The sequence below is a fragment of the Lithobates pipiens genome, unplaced genomic scaffold (assembly GCF_037356315.1).
Source record: "Lithobates pipiens isolate NorthernLeopardFrog02 unplaced genomic scaffold, aLitPip1_a1.2 Scaffold_1, whole genome shotgun sequence".
NCBI lineage: Eukaryota > Metazoa > Chordata > Amphibia > Anura > Ranidae > Lithobates > Lithobates pipiens.
Window position 1 is genome coordinate 213,252,805 of NW_027507685.1, and position 20,129 is coordinate 213,272,933.

The 20,129-nt window shown below is 42.3% G+C and overlaps 1 protein-coding gene across 1 annotated transcript in view; it reads right to left on the reverse strand.

The window, feature by feature from the left end:
• Positions 1 to 13,546, reverse strand: part of LOC143982872 (cytochrome P450 2C44-like) — a 34,638-nt gene extending 21,092 nt beyond the window's left edge. The window contains exons 1-3 of the mRNA XM_077481947.1: positions 13,409 to 13,546; positions 8,637 to 8,799; positions 1,145 to 1,294 (exon numbers count right to left, since the gene is read on the reverse strand). Coding sequence (XP_077338073.1) covers positions 1,145 to 1,294; positions 8,637 to 8,799; positions 13,409 to 13,459 — 364 coding nt within the window. The 5' untranslated portion in view covers positions 13,460 to 13,546. The remainder of the gene's footprint in view (positions 1 to 1,144; positions 1,295 to 8,636; positions 8,800 to 13,408) is intronic.
• Between the last annotated feature and the right edge of the window lie 6,583 nt (positions 13,547 to 20,129).

The window sequence follows — 20,129 nt, forward strand, 5'->3', positions numbered from 1 at the left end:
TATAAAGGTCACAAGAAGACAGTCCGCTCTACATGTTGCGTGCACAGTTGCACTTCTTCAGGGCTTACAGATATAGTTTGTCGATTTTTTTAAGAATAATACAGGATGGGGATCAAGTGTGAATAAATTCAGACTGATATATAGTTCCCAATATTGGGGTCATAGAAGGTTGATAGCCATGCAAACCGGGATTTATTTTGTGTGCATGCACTCTGGGTAGAGGGTAATCTATCGCCACCAACAGGGCTGGCAATTGTAGCTGTACGATTAGCCAGTAGGATAAGCTGTCCAGTGTTTGGCCATAAGATCAGACAAACAATGCCTTGAATGGGTCATTGCAAATAACCCAGATAGAAAACCAATGGTGCGTGTGGTCCTGGGCAGGAGCGCTGGCAATGTGTAAGCAATGCGTTGACCAGTGCCTGAGATTACAGACAATGTTCATGCCTTGCAATTGCCTGTTCATTCTGGGAGAAAGGTAAAAAGGTCACATGCTTTTCCATACCTGGAACCACTATGTACTTATAATGGATGATCAGTTCAAAGGTAAGTATATAATAGTAGGTTAGTGGGTGAGCTTTTCAGAGAATATGTCACGTTGCCCTAACTTGGCAGCTGTGGAAAGGCTCATCTCTGCTTCCACCTCGTCTCAGTAGTCAGCAGCAGAGAGGAGGACAGAACTTCTCCTATAGATCCTGCGCCTATGGCCAGCTGCAGCACCCTCTCATCTCCACCTCCCCTGGTCTCAGCATTCATCTGATTCCAGCCCTCACCTAGTTCCTCCTCTAGATCCTGCACTTTCTGCTTCCTTGCTTCTCTCTCAGCTTCTTCCCAGCAGCAGCACAAGGTAAGGGGTGTGCACTGTGATGTAAGGGAGTGTGGGGGAGTCTTGGCTTCCGATGGTTGGGGACTCCTGAAATTTGATGTAAGGGGGGGGAGGTGAGGTACTCTGGATATCTAGTCTTGCAGATACAACCGACCCTTTGAGGGCAAACATAAAGCTGATGCAGATAGCAATGAAATTGAGGTTGACACCCCTGCTCTATGCCATTTATAAAACATTTTGATAAAACACTGTTGTTGTCATATCTGGATACAGAACAATGAAAAAGTGAAGGGGGCAGGAAGGGTATTTTATGCTTACCATTTAAATTTCTGAAGTGTTCCGCAATATGATGTGCTTCCTCCAGAATGGGGTCTTCTAAACTTTTCTTGCCCATTCCAAAATCTTTAAGAGTATGGAGGGAAAACTGTCTCAGCTGTCTCCATTCATCTCCATTAGTGAATGATAAGCCTAAACAACAATGGCATAATACGAATAAAAATGTGTGTTAGGAGCATCATCAGTAAAAATGGTCCTATTATAAAAAGGAATATATTAACTTCTGCACTTCTTCTGAAAATACCAGTTTCCTGACTGTCATGTTGATGCTGGGCTTTAAAGCTCCACTCTAGGCTGCTGTTAAATTTATTCTAAACAGCTTTTCAAAACCCATGTATTTATGAAAGGAAGCATCATATAAAGACAGAACAATAAAAATTGAATTACATGTACATGGTGACCCCACAGTTCCTCTATCTAGACCAGTGATGGCGAACCTTGGCACCCCAGATGTTTTGAAACTACATTTCCCATGATGCTAAGGCACTCCCCAGTTTAGCATCATGGGAAATGTAGTTCCAAAAACATTTGGGTTTGCCATCACTGGTCTAGACAGAAGCAGACTTCCAGCTGCAAAGCACCATACACATCTTCATAAAAACAGGGAGGAGATCCAGGCAAAAATGACAGCAATTAACGAACATCAATGAACTCGGAAGCAACGTGAATTATGACACATCCAGGTTCATGGCTTTAATTCCTTAGCGGCTGGAGCCAGTATAAGGGGAGAAACTGGGGCCCTAATGTCTCCATAATGCCCTAATAAAACCCTAATGTCTCCATGAAGGATTCCTGTCACCTGTCCAATGCTATCACATAAGAGGCTTGTTAGCCCTCTTGTGATAGCAATAAAGGTAAATGAAAACATGTAAAAAAAAAAAAAAAAAAAAAAGTAAAGAAATTATAAAATAAACAAAAATAATTAAAAAGATTAAAAGCACCCCTGTCTCTCCCACACATACATGTGACTGCAAACTGGTGCCTAGGTCCCACACGTGTATGTCATCAGTAACTGCACCACATGTGAGAAATCGCTGTGACTGTCCGAGTTGAAATAAGAAAACTAGGGCCATAATTCATGGTTAACTCTGAACTGATAACTTGTAAAAGCTTCTGTAAAAGTACATTTTAGGTATTGTCGTTTTTATTGCTATTTAGTTGGTGCATGCAATTTTAGGCCTTAACATGTTTGGTATCTATTTATTTTACATTAACTCCATCTTATAATACCCACTTTTTGATAAAATATTAATTTGCTTTTGCCTGCACTCAAATTCATTTTATTGTATTTTTTCTAAAAATATGCATTTTGATAAACAGCTGTGCAATTTTTTTCTTTAGATTGTAAGAAAATATGAGACAATCAGTCCAAGACTTTTTTTTTTTAAACATAAAAACATTACAATTTTCTGGATATATCAAACTTTAAAATATTATTAAAAACATTGGTAATATCACATAGTCTCTTTAGTCATCGTTTCGCCAAGATAGACTTCTTCAGGGTAAATACTGCTAACTGTATGAATATATATACAAATCAATAATTAATAAAACAGTAACAGACATCAAAATAAAATTATACCTGTAAACATTGTTACATTGTTGGTCAAGGCTTATTCAACCATTTAAAAAGGACTTATTTCAGACACTGGAACAATACAACCATGTGTTCAATGTTGTTAATAATCATGAGTAGTGTTAAGCAGTCCTAACCAGTAATGTTTACTGGTATAAAGTTATTTTGATGTGTTATTTTAAAGTTATTTTGACTGTTTTATTATTAATTTGTACTGTATATATCCTCATACAGTCCGAAATCTACATTCTTCTGAAGAAACCTATCTTGGCAAAACATGTTGGGAGCTACATCGTTGTTATGAAATAATGACTAAAGAGAACATGTGATATGAACAATATTTTTATTATTTTAGGTTTATATATTAATAAAATGTTTATGTTTTTATCCTTTCAAGGACTGATTAGCTTATATGCACTTTTAAAATCCTGTATTTTCTTACAATCTGAAGAAAACAGTTTCTGCAATTTGGGATGTTGTGCTTACACATTGGTACACTTATTACCCACCTATATAATAATGTGACATAAAAAAGTGCAACTGCTACAAATTTATTCTACAGAGCGTCTACTTCCAGAAGATATACAGCATCTCACAAAAGTGAGTACACCCCTAACATTTTTGTAAATATTTTATTATATCTTTTCATGTGACAACACTGAAGAAATGACACTTTGCTACAATGTAAAGTAGTGAGTGTACAGCTTGTATAACAGTGTCAATTTGCTGTCCCCTCAAAATAACTCAACACACAGCCATTCATTTCTAAACCACTGACAGCAAAAGTGACTACAAGTGAAAATGTCCAAATTGGGCCCAAAGTGTCAATATTTTGTGTGGCCGCCATTATTTTCCAGCACTACCTTAATCCTTTTGGGCATGGAGTTCACCAGATCTTTACAGGTTGCCACTGGAGTCCTACTTCCACTCATCCATGACGACATCATGGAGTTGGTGGATGTCAGAGACCTTGCGCTCCTAAACCTTCCGTTTGAGGATTCCCCACAGATGCTCAATAGGGTTTAGGTCTGGAAACTTGCTTGGCCAGTCCATCACCTTTACCCTCAGCTTCTTTAGCAAGGCACTGGTCATCTTGGAGGTGTGTTTGGGGTTGTTATGTTGGAATACAGCCCTGTGGCCCAGTCTCCGAAGGGAGGGGATCATGCTCTGCTTCAGTATGCCACAGTACATGTTGGCATTCATGGTTCCCTCAATGAACTGTAGCTCCCCAGTGAAGGCAGCACTCATGCAGTCCCAGACCATGACACTCCCACCACCATGCTTCACTGTAGGAAAGACACACTTGTCTTTGTACTCAACTGGTTGCCACCACACACACTTGACACCATCTGAACCAAATAAGTTTATCTTGGTTTTATCAGACCACAGGACATGGTTCCATTAATCCATGTCCTTAGTCTGCTTGTCTTCAGAAAATTGTTTGTGCAACATCTTTAGAAGTGGCTTCCTTCCGAGCAGACCAATTTGATGCAGTGTTCAGCGTATGGTCTAGAGCAGTGTTTCTTAACTCCAGTCCTCAAGGCACACCAACAGGTAATGTTTTCAGGATTTCCCTCAGATGAAACGCCTGTGGTAATTATTAAGGCACTGAAAGTGATCAAATCACCTGTACAAAATAATGGAAAGCCTGAAAACATGACCTGTTGGGGCACTTTGAGGACTGGAGTTGAGAAACAATGGTCTAGAGCACTGACAGTCTGACCCCCCACCTATTCAACCTCTGCACCAATGTTGGCAGCACTCATACCTCTGTTTCCCAAAGACAACCTCTGGATAATGATGCTGAGCATGTGCACTCAGCTTCTTTGGTCGACCATGGTGAGGCCTGTTCTGAGTGGAACCTGTCCTGTTAAACCGCTGTATGTTCTTGGCCACCATGCTGAAGCTCAAATTCAGGGTCTCGGCAATCTTCTTATAGCCTAAGCCATCTTTATTTTTTCAGATCCTCAGAGAGTTCTTTGCCATGAGGTGCCATGTTGAACTTCCAGTAACCAGTATGAGAGATGTAATGTGTGTAAAAAATTAAAAAATTGTCCTCATGCAAAGATTTTTAAATTCCTGCATAGTTCCAATATAAATCAAGAGTTGCAGCTTCCAACAGCATCAGCTTTTTGTTGGCCTCCAGAGGGGCTTGCTATGCCAATCCCCACCCAATCAAAAGAGCTGAGGTTATGATGTAGGTGCGCTGAAGTGTTTTTTTATACTTTAGCAGACACTCCCTTAACCTCCCTGACGGTATTCCCGAGTGTGGCTCGGAGTGACTTTTCCTTACCAAAAGCGGTAACCCCAGAGCCACGGGATTACATCGCAGTATCCTGGTAAAGTTACTTACCTTGTCCCCAGGATCCTGCGATGTCCTCCGGCTGTGTCCACAGGCTGTGTTCTCCATTCCCTGAGAGCATGGGGCAGAGCCCGGCGACAAAATTAAAAAAAGTGGAAAATACATAACACATACAGTACTCGGTAATTACATTACTGTATCAAATCATGTCCCTAGTGTTTTGTCCAGTACCCTGCATGCACTTTTATATTATATATACCAGGGATATGCAATTAGTGGGCCTCCAGCTGTTGAAAAACTACAAATCCCATCATGCCTCTGCCTCTGGGTGTCATGCTTGTGGCTCTCAGGCCGCGTACACACGCGGGGACTGTTCGCTCAACTTTGTTCGTCAAACAGTTTCAGCGGACAGTCCGCTCAAAATTAGCATGGACGGACATGGCCACACACGACGTACGAACAGTTTGCTGAAACCGTGCGCGATGACGTGAACGGCACGTACGACGGGACTAGAAAACGACGTCCTATACACTGCAATGCAACCTTCGGCGTATAAATCCTTTCTGAGCATGCGCGGAACTTAGTTTGACGAACAAGCCTACACACGAGGGGACTGTTCGCTGAAACAAGGTTTCAGCGGACAGTTTTTCGGAAATTCCGAAAAACCTTGTTCAGCAGACTGTTCGCTGAAACTGTTCGCTGAAAGCCCACACACGAGCGGACTGTCCGCTGAAACACTGTTCAGCGGACAAAGTTGAGCGAACAGTCCCCGCGTGTGTACGCGGCCTCAGAGTCTTGCTATGCCTCATGGGAATTGAAGTTCTGCAACAGCTGGAGGTCCGCTAATTGCAAATGCCTGATGTATACTGTTCTTTCTGCCTGGAAACTTCAGAATGTCCATGGCATCCAAAAAGCGTCCCTCTACGTCAAAAATGGTTTTAGACCAGCTAGAAAACAGCGATAGAGAATTAGAATCACTTGAGTGAATTCAGTGATAGTGATTTGTGGTGAAATTCATCATCAGACACTCAAAGTGACAACAGCGTCAAATTTCCATTCAAAACAAGGTACCGATTTGAGCTTCAAAAATCAGACATTAATTGGTTAATGCCAATCTTTTAGTGTAACTATCTCAGTATTTTCACATGACAATATTTTACAGTTTAACATTCAAAATTTTATTGCACAGAATGAAATTATGATTTGTCAGACTTGATATGAGTCCTATACTGGTCTTCCTTATTAGGGGTAATGTATCCCATCAGCCAGGGCCGTCATTAAGGCAGGGCAAAAGGGGCAGCTGCCCTGGGCCCTGTCATTTTTGTGGGGCCCAAAGCAGCTGCCTCATACTTGCCAACTATCCCAGTTTACATTCCCTTGTCCCTTGAGGTTTTAGTCCTGTGCTGTGTCCCGATATCTCAGTGTAAAGTGCTGCTACTAATGCTGCCCAGCTCTGCCCTATTGATGTGTACAGACGACTCACCTGCAGACCCTGTGTTTACATGTAAATAACCAGCATTCATATGTAAATATTAGTGATATGCATATGTAAATAGCTGAGGCCAACAGCATTGATATGTAAATAAGGCAGCATTCATATGTATATCATGCCCCCTGCAGTGAGGAGATGATGTGCTGTAACCTACAGCAACCAGTGAGCAGTATTACTGTACAGCAATCTCTAGCAGCCAATCAACAAGCAGAAATCATGTGCTGTAACCTCTAGCAACTAATCAGTGAGCCTTAAGGAGTGCTGTAACCTCTAGCAACCAGTCAGTAAGCAGTAATGATATGCTGTAACCTCTGGAAACCAATCGCAATCGCTGCCTGATCTGATACAGTAAACTGATTTTAAGTCTAGCTGCTATTTATTGTATGTCTCAGAGAAGGTGGAGAGCGAAATTGCATGGGGGGAGGGGGCCCTAAGAAAATTTTTGCCCAGGGCCCAATCAATATTAAAGATGGCCCTGCCATCAGCTTGTCTTTGGTGTCGACCTGAACTTTATTTTCTTATACATTTACAAAACGTGTTATAAATGCAATGTTATTATAGAAAAAATTATAGATATTGTATAAAAACGTAACTATCAGTATTTGGCAGCATCTAGGAGACCAGATGCATACTGTTCAGCTACACACGGAAACAAAGACCAAACTATGTAGATATTTAATTTTTAGGTGAGATTTATTCAAAGTAAAAACACACAAACAAGCATACACAGAAAACAATGAGCATAAGAAACACGAACAACCCCAGCAAACAGTACATAAGGACAAACCCCAATGACAAAATAGCTAATGAACCTAAGAACTGACTATATACAAATAAATACAATATAAGGACAAGGGTAACAGGGAATACAGGGAAAGGTGGGGGGGGGGGGGGGCAGGACTGGGTACTAGGGCAGAGAGCGGGAGCAAAGCAGCAGGGTACAGGGTGCGGGATGGATCAGGGTCAGGATCCGGATCTGGATAACAGGAACAAGGCTCTGGCAACAAGGAGGCAATCAAAATAGCGACACCCTGAGGAAAGTGAGGAACAGCCTTAAATTGCCACCTGGCAGCTGAACACAGGTGGAACGGATCATTAAAGCCTGCTGGCTTCTGAAAGACACCTGCTGGTGGACACTGGAACTTCAGCAATCAGCCCAGAGCACCACAGTGCCACCATCAGGTGAACTTAATCCTAAAATTAACTCTGGGTGGTTTCTCTGTTTGCCAGTAACATAGATAGATCACTAACCCCAGTCCTTCAGACTATTTACGACAGGGCAAATTCCATTAAGAGGTTTTCCAGATTGTGCTAAGTACTATTTATGATAATGCTAGAAGTTTCACAACCTCCTTCATAGGTTATCCAGAGTTGGCTGCTTTCTATACAACTTGGGTCTGATTGCTGACAATTGGGCCGTAAACTAGAATGTCTTTTTTCAAGAGTTTTTCAGTCTAGTTCAGTGTTTCTCAACTCCAGTCCTCAAGGCGCCCCAGCAGGTCATGTTTTCAGGCTCCCCATTATTTTTTACAGGTGATTTGATCAGTTTCACTGCCTTAGTAAATATCACAGCCATTTCATCTGAGGGAAATCCTAAAAACATGACCTGTTTGGGCAACTTGAGGACTAGAGTTGAGAAACACCGGTCTAGTTTGTTTAAATTTAAATCTAAATGTTTTTGTCTTTGAACCCTTGTTCACACTGAACATGGCTTTGAAATCGTGTGCCTTCCTCTGAACTGGCACGATTTCAAAGTAGCATTTCAGTCCAACTTTGGGGGGGGCACTTGAAAGACATTTGTGTGGGTTCATGCACAGATGTCTATTGAAGTCGCCCTCGAAGTGGCCAAAAGTAGTGCAGGAACAACTTTTGGAAATTGGTGAGGTGCTGCAAAGTTGGCGTTGCTCGGATTGATATGGTGCCATTGATCGTGCTGATGTGAACGTGGGCTGACGTGTTTTGGAGAAATAAGGAGGGCAAACCTAATTTTTGCTCCATCAGGAATTTATACATACAGACTTTTAAAATAAACTAAGAAAGATTCAATGCAAAACATTCACATTTAATCAGAAGGTATCTTCTAGGTAAAAGTATTGCTTCTCACCTTCAAACTTGAAGAGACGGTCAAAAGTGGGTATCGCTCCTCGATTCAGAAAAGTATCACCAGAATCCATGAACACTTCCTTTAAGGCTTGATAGCCGGAAACAACAATAGTAGGCCTTGAACCAAAGTAAACAGTGCAGACAGGACCGTACTTTTTGGATATCTGTAGATGAATTAAAAAAAAAAAAATTAATTTGAAGGATTATTTGGGAATGTCAATTTTGTATTCTGCTCCTTATTAAATAAAGTTCTGTATCAATTGAATGTCTACTTGTTTTGAATAGTTATTAAAGTGTATCCCCAGACAACTTTTTTTTACATTTGTGTGCACATACAGGGAAAGGTTAGACCAGCAGCCTTCAAACTATGGCCCTCCAGTTGTTCAGGAACTACAATTCCCATTATGCCTAGTCATGTCTGTGAATGTTAGAGTTTTACAATGCCTCATGGGATGTGTAGTTACCGCAACAGCTGGAGGGCCGTAGTTTGAGGATCCCTGGGTTAGACCCTCTGTCCTTTTTTTATTATTTTTTTGCTGTGTGTGTTCTCATTGGGGAGATTCACCCCTCTATTTCTACTAGTGACCATTTTCACCAAGAAAGAAAGTGGGGAAAATCCAAAATGATATAGCTGCCATCAGAACAAGAGGTGATGGGAAATTTTTCACTGGGACATCTGTTCTGGGGATAGCTGTATATGAGGGGAGTACAAAGGCAGCAAAATAAATAAATAAATAAACCGACAGGAGTTTTAACTTTTCTTTAATCTATGCAGTGGTGGAACAAATGCCATAGCAGCCCATGCGGTTGCAATGGGACCTGGGGCAAGCAAGGATCCAGTAAGGGGAGCAGACCCCTCCAGAATGGCAGCAGCGTGTTATTGTTCATGTTGTACGTTGCCTATTCCACACCACCACATTTAATTCACTATGTTGTACGTTCCCTCAAAGGAAAATGTTTTCCCTGGGATTATAAAGATAGCCACAATTCTTATAATAAAAGTTATACATTTTATTGATACATATAATTAATAAAACACATAAGTGCCAAGATGTTTGTTTTGCAAAACAAGTATTTATATTGACATATATATGTTCCCTAATCCACGTTGCCTCGTTTTGTACACTGTGTTGTATGTTCTCTATTCCCTGCAACCTCATTCTGTGCAATATATTGTAGGGGTGCAACGGATCAAAAAAACTCAGGGATCGGATCGTTTCTCAGATCAGAGTCATGGATCGGATCAGCAAATAATAATTGAATTTGCAAAAACCTGTGAAAATTCCACCACCATATAGTCCCCACTGTAATATCCACAATCTCCCCGACTGTAATATCTACGTCATCTCCCCCAATGTAATATTGGCCGAGCATGGATGGGTATGGCTGGGTATCGCCGAGTATGGCTGGGTATTACAGAGTATTGGCAGGGTATTGCAGAGTATTGGCAGGGTAAGTATTGGCAGGGTATTGCAGAGTATTGACAGGGGATGGCAGAGTATTGACAGGTAAAGTATTGGCAGGGTATTGCAGAGTACTGCAGAGTATTGGCAGGTAAAGTATTGGCAAGGTATTGGCAGGGTATTGCAGAGTATTGGCAGAGTATTGGCAGGGTAAGGCAGGGTATTTGCAGGGAATTGCAGGGATGGCTGTGACTTGTCACAAAGCAGCACTGTGGGCACTACAAATGCAGCCCACAGTGCTGCTGCCATACAATTTCCCCCCTCCACTGTACAGATTTGTACAGAGAGGGGAGAGAGGAACCACCATGATGACGCCAGTTTGTTTACAGGTAATCTCTCCATCATTTGAAGGAGCGATCACATTGTAAACGCTGTCGGATGCACCAAGATGGCCGCCGCTCCGGAAACTAGGCCGAAGCAGCGGCCTTTCCTAAGGCTGCGACAGCGGAGCACTCCACGGATCGCGCCGTGTGCCAATCCAAGCGGGATGACCCGTTTGGATCACGGATCGGTGCCGATCCATTGAACCCCTACTATATTGTATGTTCCCTCTTCCACATCACCTTATTCGGTACAGTATGTTGTACATTCCCTATTTCACATTACCTGGTTGCCGCACGCCCACCGTCAAATGATGGCGGGGCGGGGCGGTGCGGCTCTTGTTCTGGGACGCCGTCATATGATGGCGTTCCCAGAATGGCTGCGCAGCGTGGTGATCGTGGCGTGGTGATCGTGGCCGCAGCGTGTTGCTAGGATACGGCACGACCCCGATCTCTGTAAAGAGCCGTGTCTGCGGCTCTTTAACCATGTTTATTGGCTGTAGTCAATCACAGCCGGTCACATGTAAACAAGGAAGTGCCGGTAATTGGCGCTCGTCACCTGACACTGACAGAGTGTGTGTCGAGGAGAGCCAATCAGCGGCATCTCCATGCAGGGGGACATGTAGGAATGTAATCAGGGCACTGATCATCAGTGTCCTGATTACAGTATAGTAAAACAGGGTCACCATACAGTGCCCACCAATTCCAGCAATCAGTGCCCACAAGTGCCACCAACTGGTGACCATTAGCAATTCCAGTCAGTGCTGGTAATCAGTGCCGCCTATCAGTGCTGCCCATGAATGCCCATCCATGCCCATCAGTACCACCTATCCATGCTGCCTATCGGTGCCCATCAGTGCCACCCAACAGTGCCCCATATCAGTGCCCATAAGTGGGGCATATTAGTGTCTCCTCATCAGTGCCCATAAGTGCCACCTCATCAATGTCCACCAGTTCAGTCTGTGCCCATCAGTGCCGCCTCATCAGCACACATCAGTGAAGGTGAAAAATGACTGATGCCCCATACACACTATCAGTTTTTCTGCTGAGTTTTTCCTTCAGGTTTACAAAAACCATGTAGTAGAAGGGTCTGACTGATTGCATACAAATTGAAACTCCTAAGGTTTGACCTCATATTATATGGTTTTGGTAAATCTGAAGGAAAAACTCAGCAGAAAAACTGATAGTGTGTATGGGGCATTAGTTACACAATTTGCTGAGAAAAAAAAAAGTAAAAAAATTATAAAATTTGTTTGGGTACAGTGAAGAATGACCGCACAATTGTCATTCAAAGTGCGATAGCGCTGAAAAATTTCTTGGGCAGGAAGGGAGTGTAAGTGCCGGTAGGTAAGTGGTAACTTCCTTCTGTACACTATACCGTATATTCCCTGTTGCACACTGCCTCGTTCTGTGCACTATGTTGTACGTTCCATATTCCATTCCATACCACTTTGTTCTGTACATTTCTTGTTCTGCAATGCCCCATTCTGTAGGCTATACAATACATTCCCCTTTCCATACTATCTAATTCTGTATTCTGCACTGTATATTCCCTATTCCACCCTGCATCCTTCTAAACAATTTTCTGTACATTCCCTATGCTACGCCTTGCCATTCTAAACCCTGTGCTGTACATTCCCTATTCCACAATGTCCATTTTGTAGGCTGAGCTGTACATTCCGTGTTTTATACTGCCTCAGCTTGTAGTGTATTGACTATGCTGACAGCTCTCTTTGTATCTGCCCTTGATTTAGCCATATCTTATGTTAAGATCAATGGCAGTGTCAATGACTCTATCCTAAACTTAAAAAAAAAAAAAAAAAGTTGGATATACTGTACATACACTGTTTTGAAAACTGCAGCATCAGCATGTTTTCCAAATTTATATAGTGCTGAGATATTATGCAGTACAGTGTTAACCACTTAAGCCTCGGACCAATTTGCAGCCAAAAGACCAAGCCCCTTTTTGCGATTCGGCACTGCGTCGCTTTAACTGACAATTGCGCAGTCATGTGACGTGGCTCCCAAACAAAATTGGTGTCCTTTTTTTCCCACAAATGGAGCTTTCTTTTGATGGTATTCGATCCACTCTGCGGTTTTTATTTTTTGCGCTATAAACAAAAATGCTGTATTTTTTACTTTTTGCTATAATAAATATCCCCAAAAAATATATAAAGAAACATTTTTTTTCCTCAGCTTAGGTCAATACATATTCTTCTACATATTTTTGGTAAAATAAAATAAAAAAATTCGCAATTAGCGATTATTGATTGGTTTGCGCAAAAGTTATAGCGTTTACAAAATAGGGGATAGTTTTATAGCATTTTTATACATTTTTTTTTACTAGTAATGGCGGCGATCAGCGATTTTTATTGTGACTGCGACATTATGGCGGACACATCTTACATTTTTGGGACCATTGTCATTTATACAGCAATCAGTGCTATTTAAATGCACTGATTCCTGTGTAAATGACACTGGCAGTGAAGGAGTTAACCACTAGGGGGCAGTGTAGGTGTTATGTATGACGTCATGTGTTTTTTTTATTGTAGGGGGCGTGGCCTGGCATGTGACGTCACAGCCGTGCCATTCTGCTGACGTATATATGTGCAGGAGGCGGTCCTTAAGCAGTTAATTTAGTCGACTAAAACATTTTAGTCGATTAATGAATACTATTTTAATCGACTAAAACTAAAACGATTGAGATGACTAAAATGAGACTAAAACTAAAATGCCATTTTAGTCAAAAGACTAAAACAAGACTAAAACTGAAATGCCATTTTAGTCAAAAGACTATGACTACAACTAAATTGCAATTACTGAAATGTACTGGAGATTTAGTCGACTAAATACGACTAAAACTAAAACAATTGCAGAAGACTAAATTGGGACTAAAACTAAAATGCCATTTTAGTCCTAAGACTAAAATTAACACTGATGCAGTATAGAGTATATATTTAATAAATTCTACCAATTCAAGCTCAACTTACATTTAGACTTTTTTCTTCAGTGGGAACGCTGTGATATGTAGTTCTAGGCATCTCAAACACTGGAATGTACTGTATGTACTGGCAAGGGGGGCTTGTACTACGCTGGAGGGTTTATTGATCCTGGCTGCTGGACCTGCTAAATACAAATAGGAGAGGAACGGCGCTTTCTAAGTGCAGTAAAAACATAAATTTTAATAACATTTTAATAACATTTTTTAAAATCAATACAGTCACAAAAGTAGTACATAGGTGGGCATGTAGTAATCACAGCAACCGCTAGTCGCCGTCAGAGAGGAGAGGCCATCAGCTGTAGATCCGGCAGAAGAATAGGTGATGTGGATGGTCCCTGGTCCGGAAACACCGCTGGATACAATGTTTCCGGTGGACGTGGAGCGCACTAGACACCAGCGCTGACGGGGATCGGCGTCACTTCCGGGTAAGCGGGGAGGAGCTCGCGTTCGGGACATGTGTGTCTCTTCTTTAGGCTGACGGGGATCGGCGTCACTTCCGCTTACCCGGAAGTTACGCCGATCCCCGTCAGCGCTGGTCAGCAGATAGATCTCCCATTGCTGATGGGAGATCTATTGTTGCTGTGGGGTTGCTTTGTTGCTGGTGGAGAAATCTATGGTTGCTGGGTGGGTCTATTGCTTCTGGCTTCTGAAGGGGGGTCTATTGTTGCTGGATAATGAGGATCTGTTGTTGCTGGTAGGGGTGTATTTCTGCTGAGGGAATCTATTGTTGAGGGGTGGGTGGTCTATTGTTGCTGGCTGCTGAAGGGGATCTATTGTTGCTGGGGGGGATTTTGTATCTGGAGGTTTATTGTTGCTGGCTGCAGGGGATCTTTTTTAACCATTTAAGGACTGAGCCTATTTCTGACATTTGTTGTTTACAAGTTAAAAAACATTTTTTTTGCTAGAAAATTACTTAGAAACCCCAAACATTATACAATTTGTTTTTCTAACACCCTAGAGCAGTGATGGCGAACCTTGGCACCCCAGATGTTTTGGAACTACATTTCCCATGATGTTCCAGTACACTGCAGAGTGCCAGAGCATCATGGGAAATATAGTTCCAAAACATCTGGGGTGCCAAGGTTCGCCATCACTGCCCTAGAGAATATAATGGTGGTCGTTGCAATACTTTCTGTCACACCGTATTTGGGAATAATACACTTTTTGAATAAAAAAAAATAAAACAGTAAAAGTTAGCCCATTTTTTTTTATATTGTGAAAGATTATGTTACGCCGAGTAAATTGATATCCAACATGTCACGCTTCAAAATTGCGCCTGCTCTTGGAATGGCGACAAACTTTTACCCTTAAAAATCTCCATAGGCAATGTGTAAAAAAAATTCTACAGGCTGCATGTTTTGAGTTACAGAGGAGGTCTGGGGCTAGAATTATTGCTCTCGCTCTACCAATCGCGGTGATACCTCACATGTGTGTGAACACCGTTTTCATATGCGGGCGCTACTCACGTATGTGTTCGCATCTGCACGTGAGCTCAGTGGGACGGGGCACGTTTAAAAATGCAAAAAAAAAAAAAATCTTATTTATTTTACCTTTTTATTTATTTTTGCACTGTTTAAAAAAAAAAAAGTGTCACTTTTATTCCTATTACAAGGAATGTAAACATCCCTTGTAATAGAAAAAAAGCATGACAGGACCTGAGATCAGGGGTCAAAAAGACCTCAGATCTCATATTTACACCAAAATGCAATAATAAAAAAAAAAAAAAAAAAAAAATTATAATAATAATAATTTTGTCATTTAAAAAAATGAAGAAAAAAAATGGCCCTTTAAGAGCTATGGACGGAAGTGACGTTTTGATGTTTCCACCTTGCAATGATATGGAGATGCGTGGGGGCCATCTTCCCCTCACTCGTCTCCATATCAGGCCACAAGAAGGATCCGATCGCCTCCGCTGCTGGGCGATGGCTCCGGTAAGCTGCGGAGGGCACCGAAGAGCAGCGGGAGGGGGCTTCTGCTGCCATAACCATGATATTCCTCTTCGAACAGCCGACGTATAACGGCTGTGGGGGGTCCTGAAGTGGTTAAAGCCTTCCCTCTTATCACTAACAAATTCCATACAAATTTAGCAGTACAAGTGACATACAACACGTGCGACGGGACTAGAAAAAGGAAGATCAATACCTAGTAGCCAATAGCTTCCGTCTCGTAGTTGAATTTGAGCATGCGTGAGTTTTTGCGCTTCGGAATTGCATACACACCATCAGAATTTCAGATTTTCCGTCTGAAAAATTGAGAACCTGCTCTCAATCTTTTGCTGGCGGAAATTTGGCCAGCAAAATTCCGATGGAGCCTACACACGGTCACAATTTCCGATTAAAAGCTCTCATCTGTCTTTTGCTGGCCGAAATTCCGACCGTGTGTACGCGGCATGAGAGTTAGATTTTGGTGGTGGAGGATCAGTCACGTAGACTATACAGCGGATCAGAATTGTGCTCTCCTCACAAAGTGCCCATGCCCTTTCATCGCTGAGAACTTTCTACTGCACCCATACTTGTTTATGGACTCATTTATTGCGCTGCACTAATTTGACCTTTTTATATTTCAATAACTGCCTGTTTATAGCCCATTTATTGGAGTTATAAACAGGCAGTTATTAAAATATGCAGGTTTGTCACATCACCATCAAAGCACGCCGTGATTATCCCCCATGTGCGTACCACCACAAGCCCCTCAACCTTTTCCCAGGAATCTCAGGCTCACTAGTTTCTAAAATGTTACTGTCATGGTGACATATGGGCAGGAAATAGAAGCATAACTTCACAAAAGGGACACCATAAACAAAAAAAATTAAAATCAATCCCAAAATTTGCGTCTCTTCTTGTAAAAAAAAAAAAAAACTTCAGACCTTGAAATTAATTTGCAAAGGAAAAGTGTGGAGGATTGGTATTGCTGTTTGTGTCTCTGTTGGCTCCTAGCTCTCCCTGGATTCTATCCAATCTCTGTATATCCCAAAAGTTTTCCCTGGGGTTAGAAAATTTGCTTTCCATTAGGACTGGGGGAAAAAAAAATCGATTTGAATCTTGAATCGAGTTGAGAGGTCAAATCGATTAAAATTTTCAGCAAATCGACTTTTTCGATTTTTTGTTTTTTTCACCAGGACCGGTACTGACACCGTGCCGGTCCTGAGGAGCTGCGGGCAGGAGTCTTTAGGTGAGCCCGCGGCTTCGGCCTAGTCCGCAAGGCCAGACGCCGCGGACTAGGCCAAAGCCACAGCCTTGCCTAGTAACTCCTGCCCACAGCTCCTCAGGACCAGCGTGGTGTCAGTGCCGGTCCTGAGGAGCTGCAGGCAGGAGCTTTTAGGCGGGTTCGGCCTAGTCCGCGAGGCCAGGCGCCGTGGACTAGGCCGAAGTCGCGGCCTCGCCGAAAAAAAAACGCCTGCCCGCAGCTCCTCAGGACTGGCGTGGAGTCAGCGCCGATCCTGAGGAGCTGCGGGCAGGTGTTTTTAGGCGAGGTCGCAGCTTCGGCCTAGTCCACGAGGCCAGAAGCCGCAGATAAGGCTGAAGCCACGGCCTTGCCTAAAAACACCTGCCCGCAGCTCCTCAGGACCAGAGCGGTGTCCACCAGCAGCTACAGGCATCATTCAGATATCCTTGTTTTCAGCCAGCGTTTCTGTGCACCATAAGAATGATGAGAGCGGGGGTTCCGATGCTTGATCGTTCTTACAGGCGACAGTAGGGGACATCCCACCCCTCCCACCTCCATGCGGTGCTTCTCCGGGCTCTCCCATGCCATCGGGGACCCAGAGAAAGAATCGGCCGCCACCGGATGACGACCATAGAATTTTCCGGTGACCTAATTTCACCAGTCACCTCTATGACTGTGGAAGGCCCGGGTCCCGAATGTTAACAAAGCCAAGATCGCAGCTGGTAGGCATGAGATTGTGGATTTTTTTTCCCCATCTCATGCTTCCCAGCCTGAAGGAGAGATGCGGGGTCTTATGCCGCGTACACACGATCGGAATTTCGGCACGCAAAACACAGATGACAGTTTTTCATTGGAAAATACGACCATGTGTATGCTCCGACATTATTGACCCCGCATCTCTCCATAAAGGAGGACCTGACACGAATGATTCCTATTACAAGGGATGTTTACATTCCTTCTAATAGGAAAAAAAAAATTATCAAAAAAAAAAAAAGTAAAAGAAAGCTGTAAAAATAAAGTAAAAAAAATAAAAAAATTTAAAACGCTTCTGTCCCCATTAGCTCACGCAAACCTAAGTCCCGCCCACATATCTAAACACTATTGAAACCACATGTGAGGTATCGCCGTGTGTGTTTGAGCATGAGCAACAATTCTAGCACTAGACCTCCTCTGTAACTCTAAACATGTAACCTCTGAAAAAAAATTCAAGCGTCACCTATGGAGATTTTTATGTATCGAGGTTTGGCGTCATTCCATGAGTGTGTGCAATTTTAAAGCATGACATGTTGGCTATCTATTTACTCAGCGTAACATCATCTTTCACATTATACAAAAAAATTGGGCTAACTTAACTGTTTTGTTATTTTTAAAATCTCCAAAAAAAACAAGTTTGAAAAATTGTTGCACAAATACCGTGTGAGATGCTAAACAAAAAAAATATATATACACTTTTTGGGTGTTCTGAGTAATTTTCTAGCAAAAAAAATTAGATTTTTACATGTAGGAGAGGAGTGCCAGAATAGGCCTGGCATGGATGTGGATAAAAGGGAAATATTGTTGACTATTAACAACAAATAAAATAAAACTGATCATGGGAAAATTTGCACAGCCACCTCATAGTAATGAGTACATACACCTTACAATAATGACCATACAATCATCTTGAAAAAAAAATACTTTAAGGCTGTTTGTTTTACAAAAGGAATTGAAAAAATTGAGTCAATTCTACATTCATGCATTGATCATATAGACCAACCTTTTTTCAGTTGCGGCACCTTTAAAAACTATGCAAAATCATGAGGCACCCCAGTAAAAAATGTAAAAAGCCCCCAAACTTTCTAAACAAAGGGACAGTTTACTGTCCTTCAGACTTTAGGGGGGTAGAGCTGTAGCTAGTGGGAGCAGCAAATTTCCTGGCATTAGTGCAACCAAACATCACCACATTTGGTATAAGAGGGAGGAATAGTGACCTATTATTGGTATCATTGGGAGGAATGGTGCCCCATTGTTGGTGTTGGTTTCAGAAATGGTGCCTCATTGTTGGTGTCAGTAGGCAGAATAGTGCCCTATTGTTAGTATCATTGGAAGGAATGGTGGCCCATTGTTGGTGTCAGTTTCAGAAATGGTGCCTCATTGTTGGTGTCAGTTTCAGAAATTGTGCCTCATTGTTGGTGTCAGTTTCAGAAATTGTGCCTCATTGTTGGTGTCAGTTTCAGATATGGTGCCCTAGTGTTGGTTTCAGTTTCAGAAATGGTGCCTCATTGTTGGTGTCAGTTTTCCAGAAAATTGTGCCTCATTGTTGGTGTCAGTTTCAGAAATTGTGCATCATTGATGGTTTCAGTTTCAGAAATGGTGCCTCATTGTTGGTGTCAGTTTCAGATATGGTGCCCCATTGTTGGTGTCAGTTTAAGAAATTGTGTCTCATTGTGGTGTCAGTTTCAGATATGGTGTCCCATTGTTGGTGTCAGTTTCAGATATGGTGGCCCCATTGTTGGTGTCAGTTTCAGATATGGTGCCCCATTGTTGGTGTCAGTTTCAGAAATGGTGTCTCATTGTTGGTGTCAGTTTCAGATATGATGCCCCATTGTTGGTGTCAGTTTCAGATATGGTGCTCCATTGTTGGTGTCAGTTTCAGATATGGTGTTCCATTGTTGGTTTCAGGAAATGGTGCCTTGTTGGTGTCAGTAGGCAGAATATTGTCTTGTATCAGTGGGAGGAATAGTGCCCTATTGTTGGTATCATTGGAAGGAATGGTGCCCCATTGTTGGTTCAGCTTCAGAAATGGTGCCTTGTTGTTGGTGCAGTAGGCAGAATAGTGCGCTATTGTTGGTATCATTGGGAGGAATGGTACCCCATTGTTGGTGTCAGTTTCAGAAATGGTGCCTTATTGTTGGTGTCAGTAGACAGAAAAGTGTCTTGTATCAGTGGGAGGAATAGTGCCCCAAGAACCAGATAAAGGCAAGCAAAGTCTGCATCTGGCCCCTGGCTGCAGTTTGGAGATCACTGTTCTAAATATTACATATCAACGGGAAACCTTCATGTCAGAAGTCACGTCAGTGCCCTCAGCTTCACATCAGAGTTCTTCACGTCAGAGGCCCCCTTTATGTCCGAGTCCCTCCAGCAAATCAAAGTCCCCCTATAGATCAGAAGCCCCCATCACCATAGAGCCCCTCCCTATCACAAAGTCCTCTCATCCACCTTGGATCCATGGCAAACTAGATCTTATCCTTGTGGTACCCAGGAGAACTCAAATGACTGCCAGAGTAATAAACACTGATATAACCATTCCTCCCAACTTTCTGAGATGGGAATGAGGGACACCTACTAGCAAAAGTATGCAGGCATAGGACACGCCCCTTACCACACCCCTTTAAAGGAGAATTAACAATAAAAATGATTAGTTAAATCCATAAGACTTTTATTTTTTTACTATTCTTTTATATTGGCGGTGGACATTTACAAATGCAGCAATTTAGAAATTGGATGAAAGGTTTAGCGCTGGGGAAACAGTCCTTTGAAAGATAAAAAAGTGCATTTATATATAC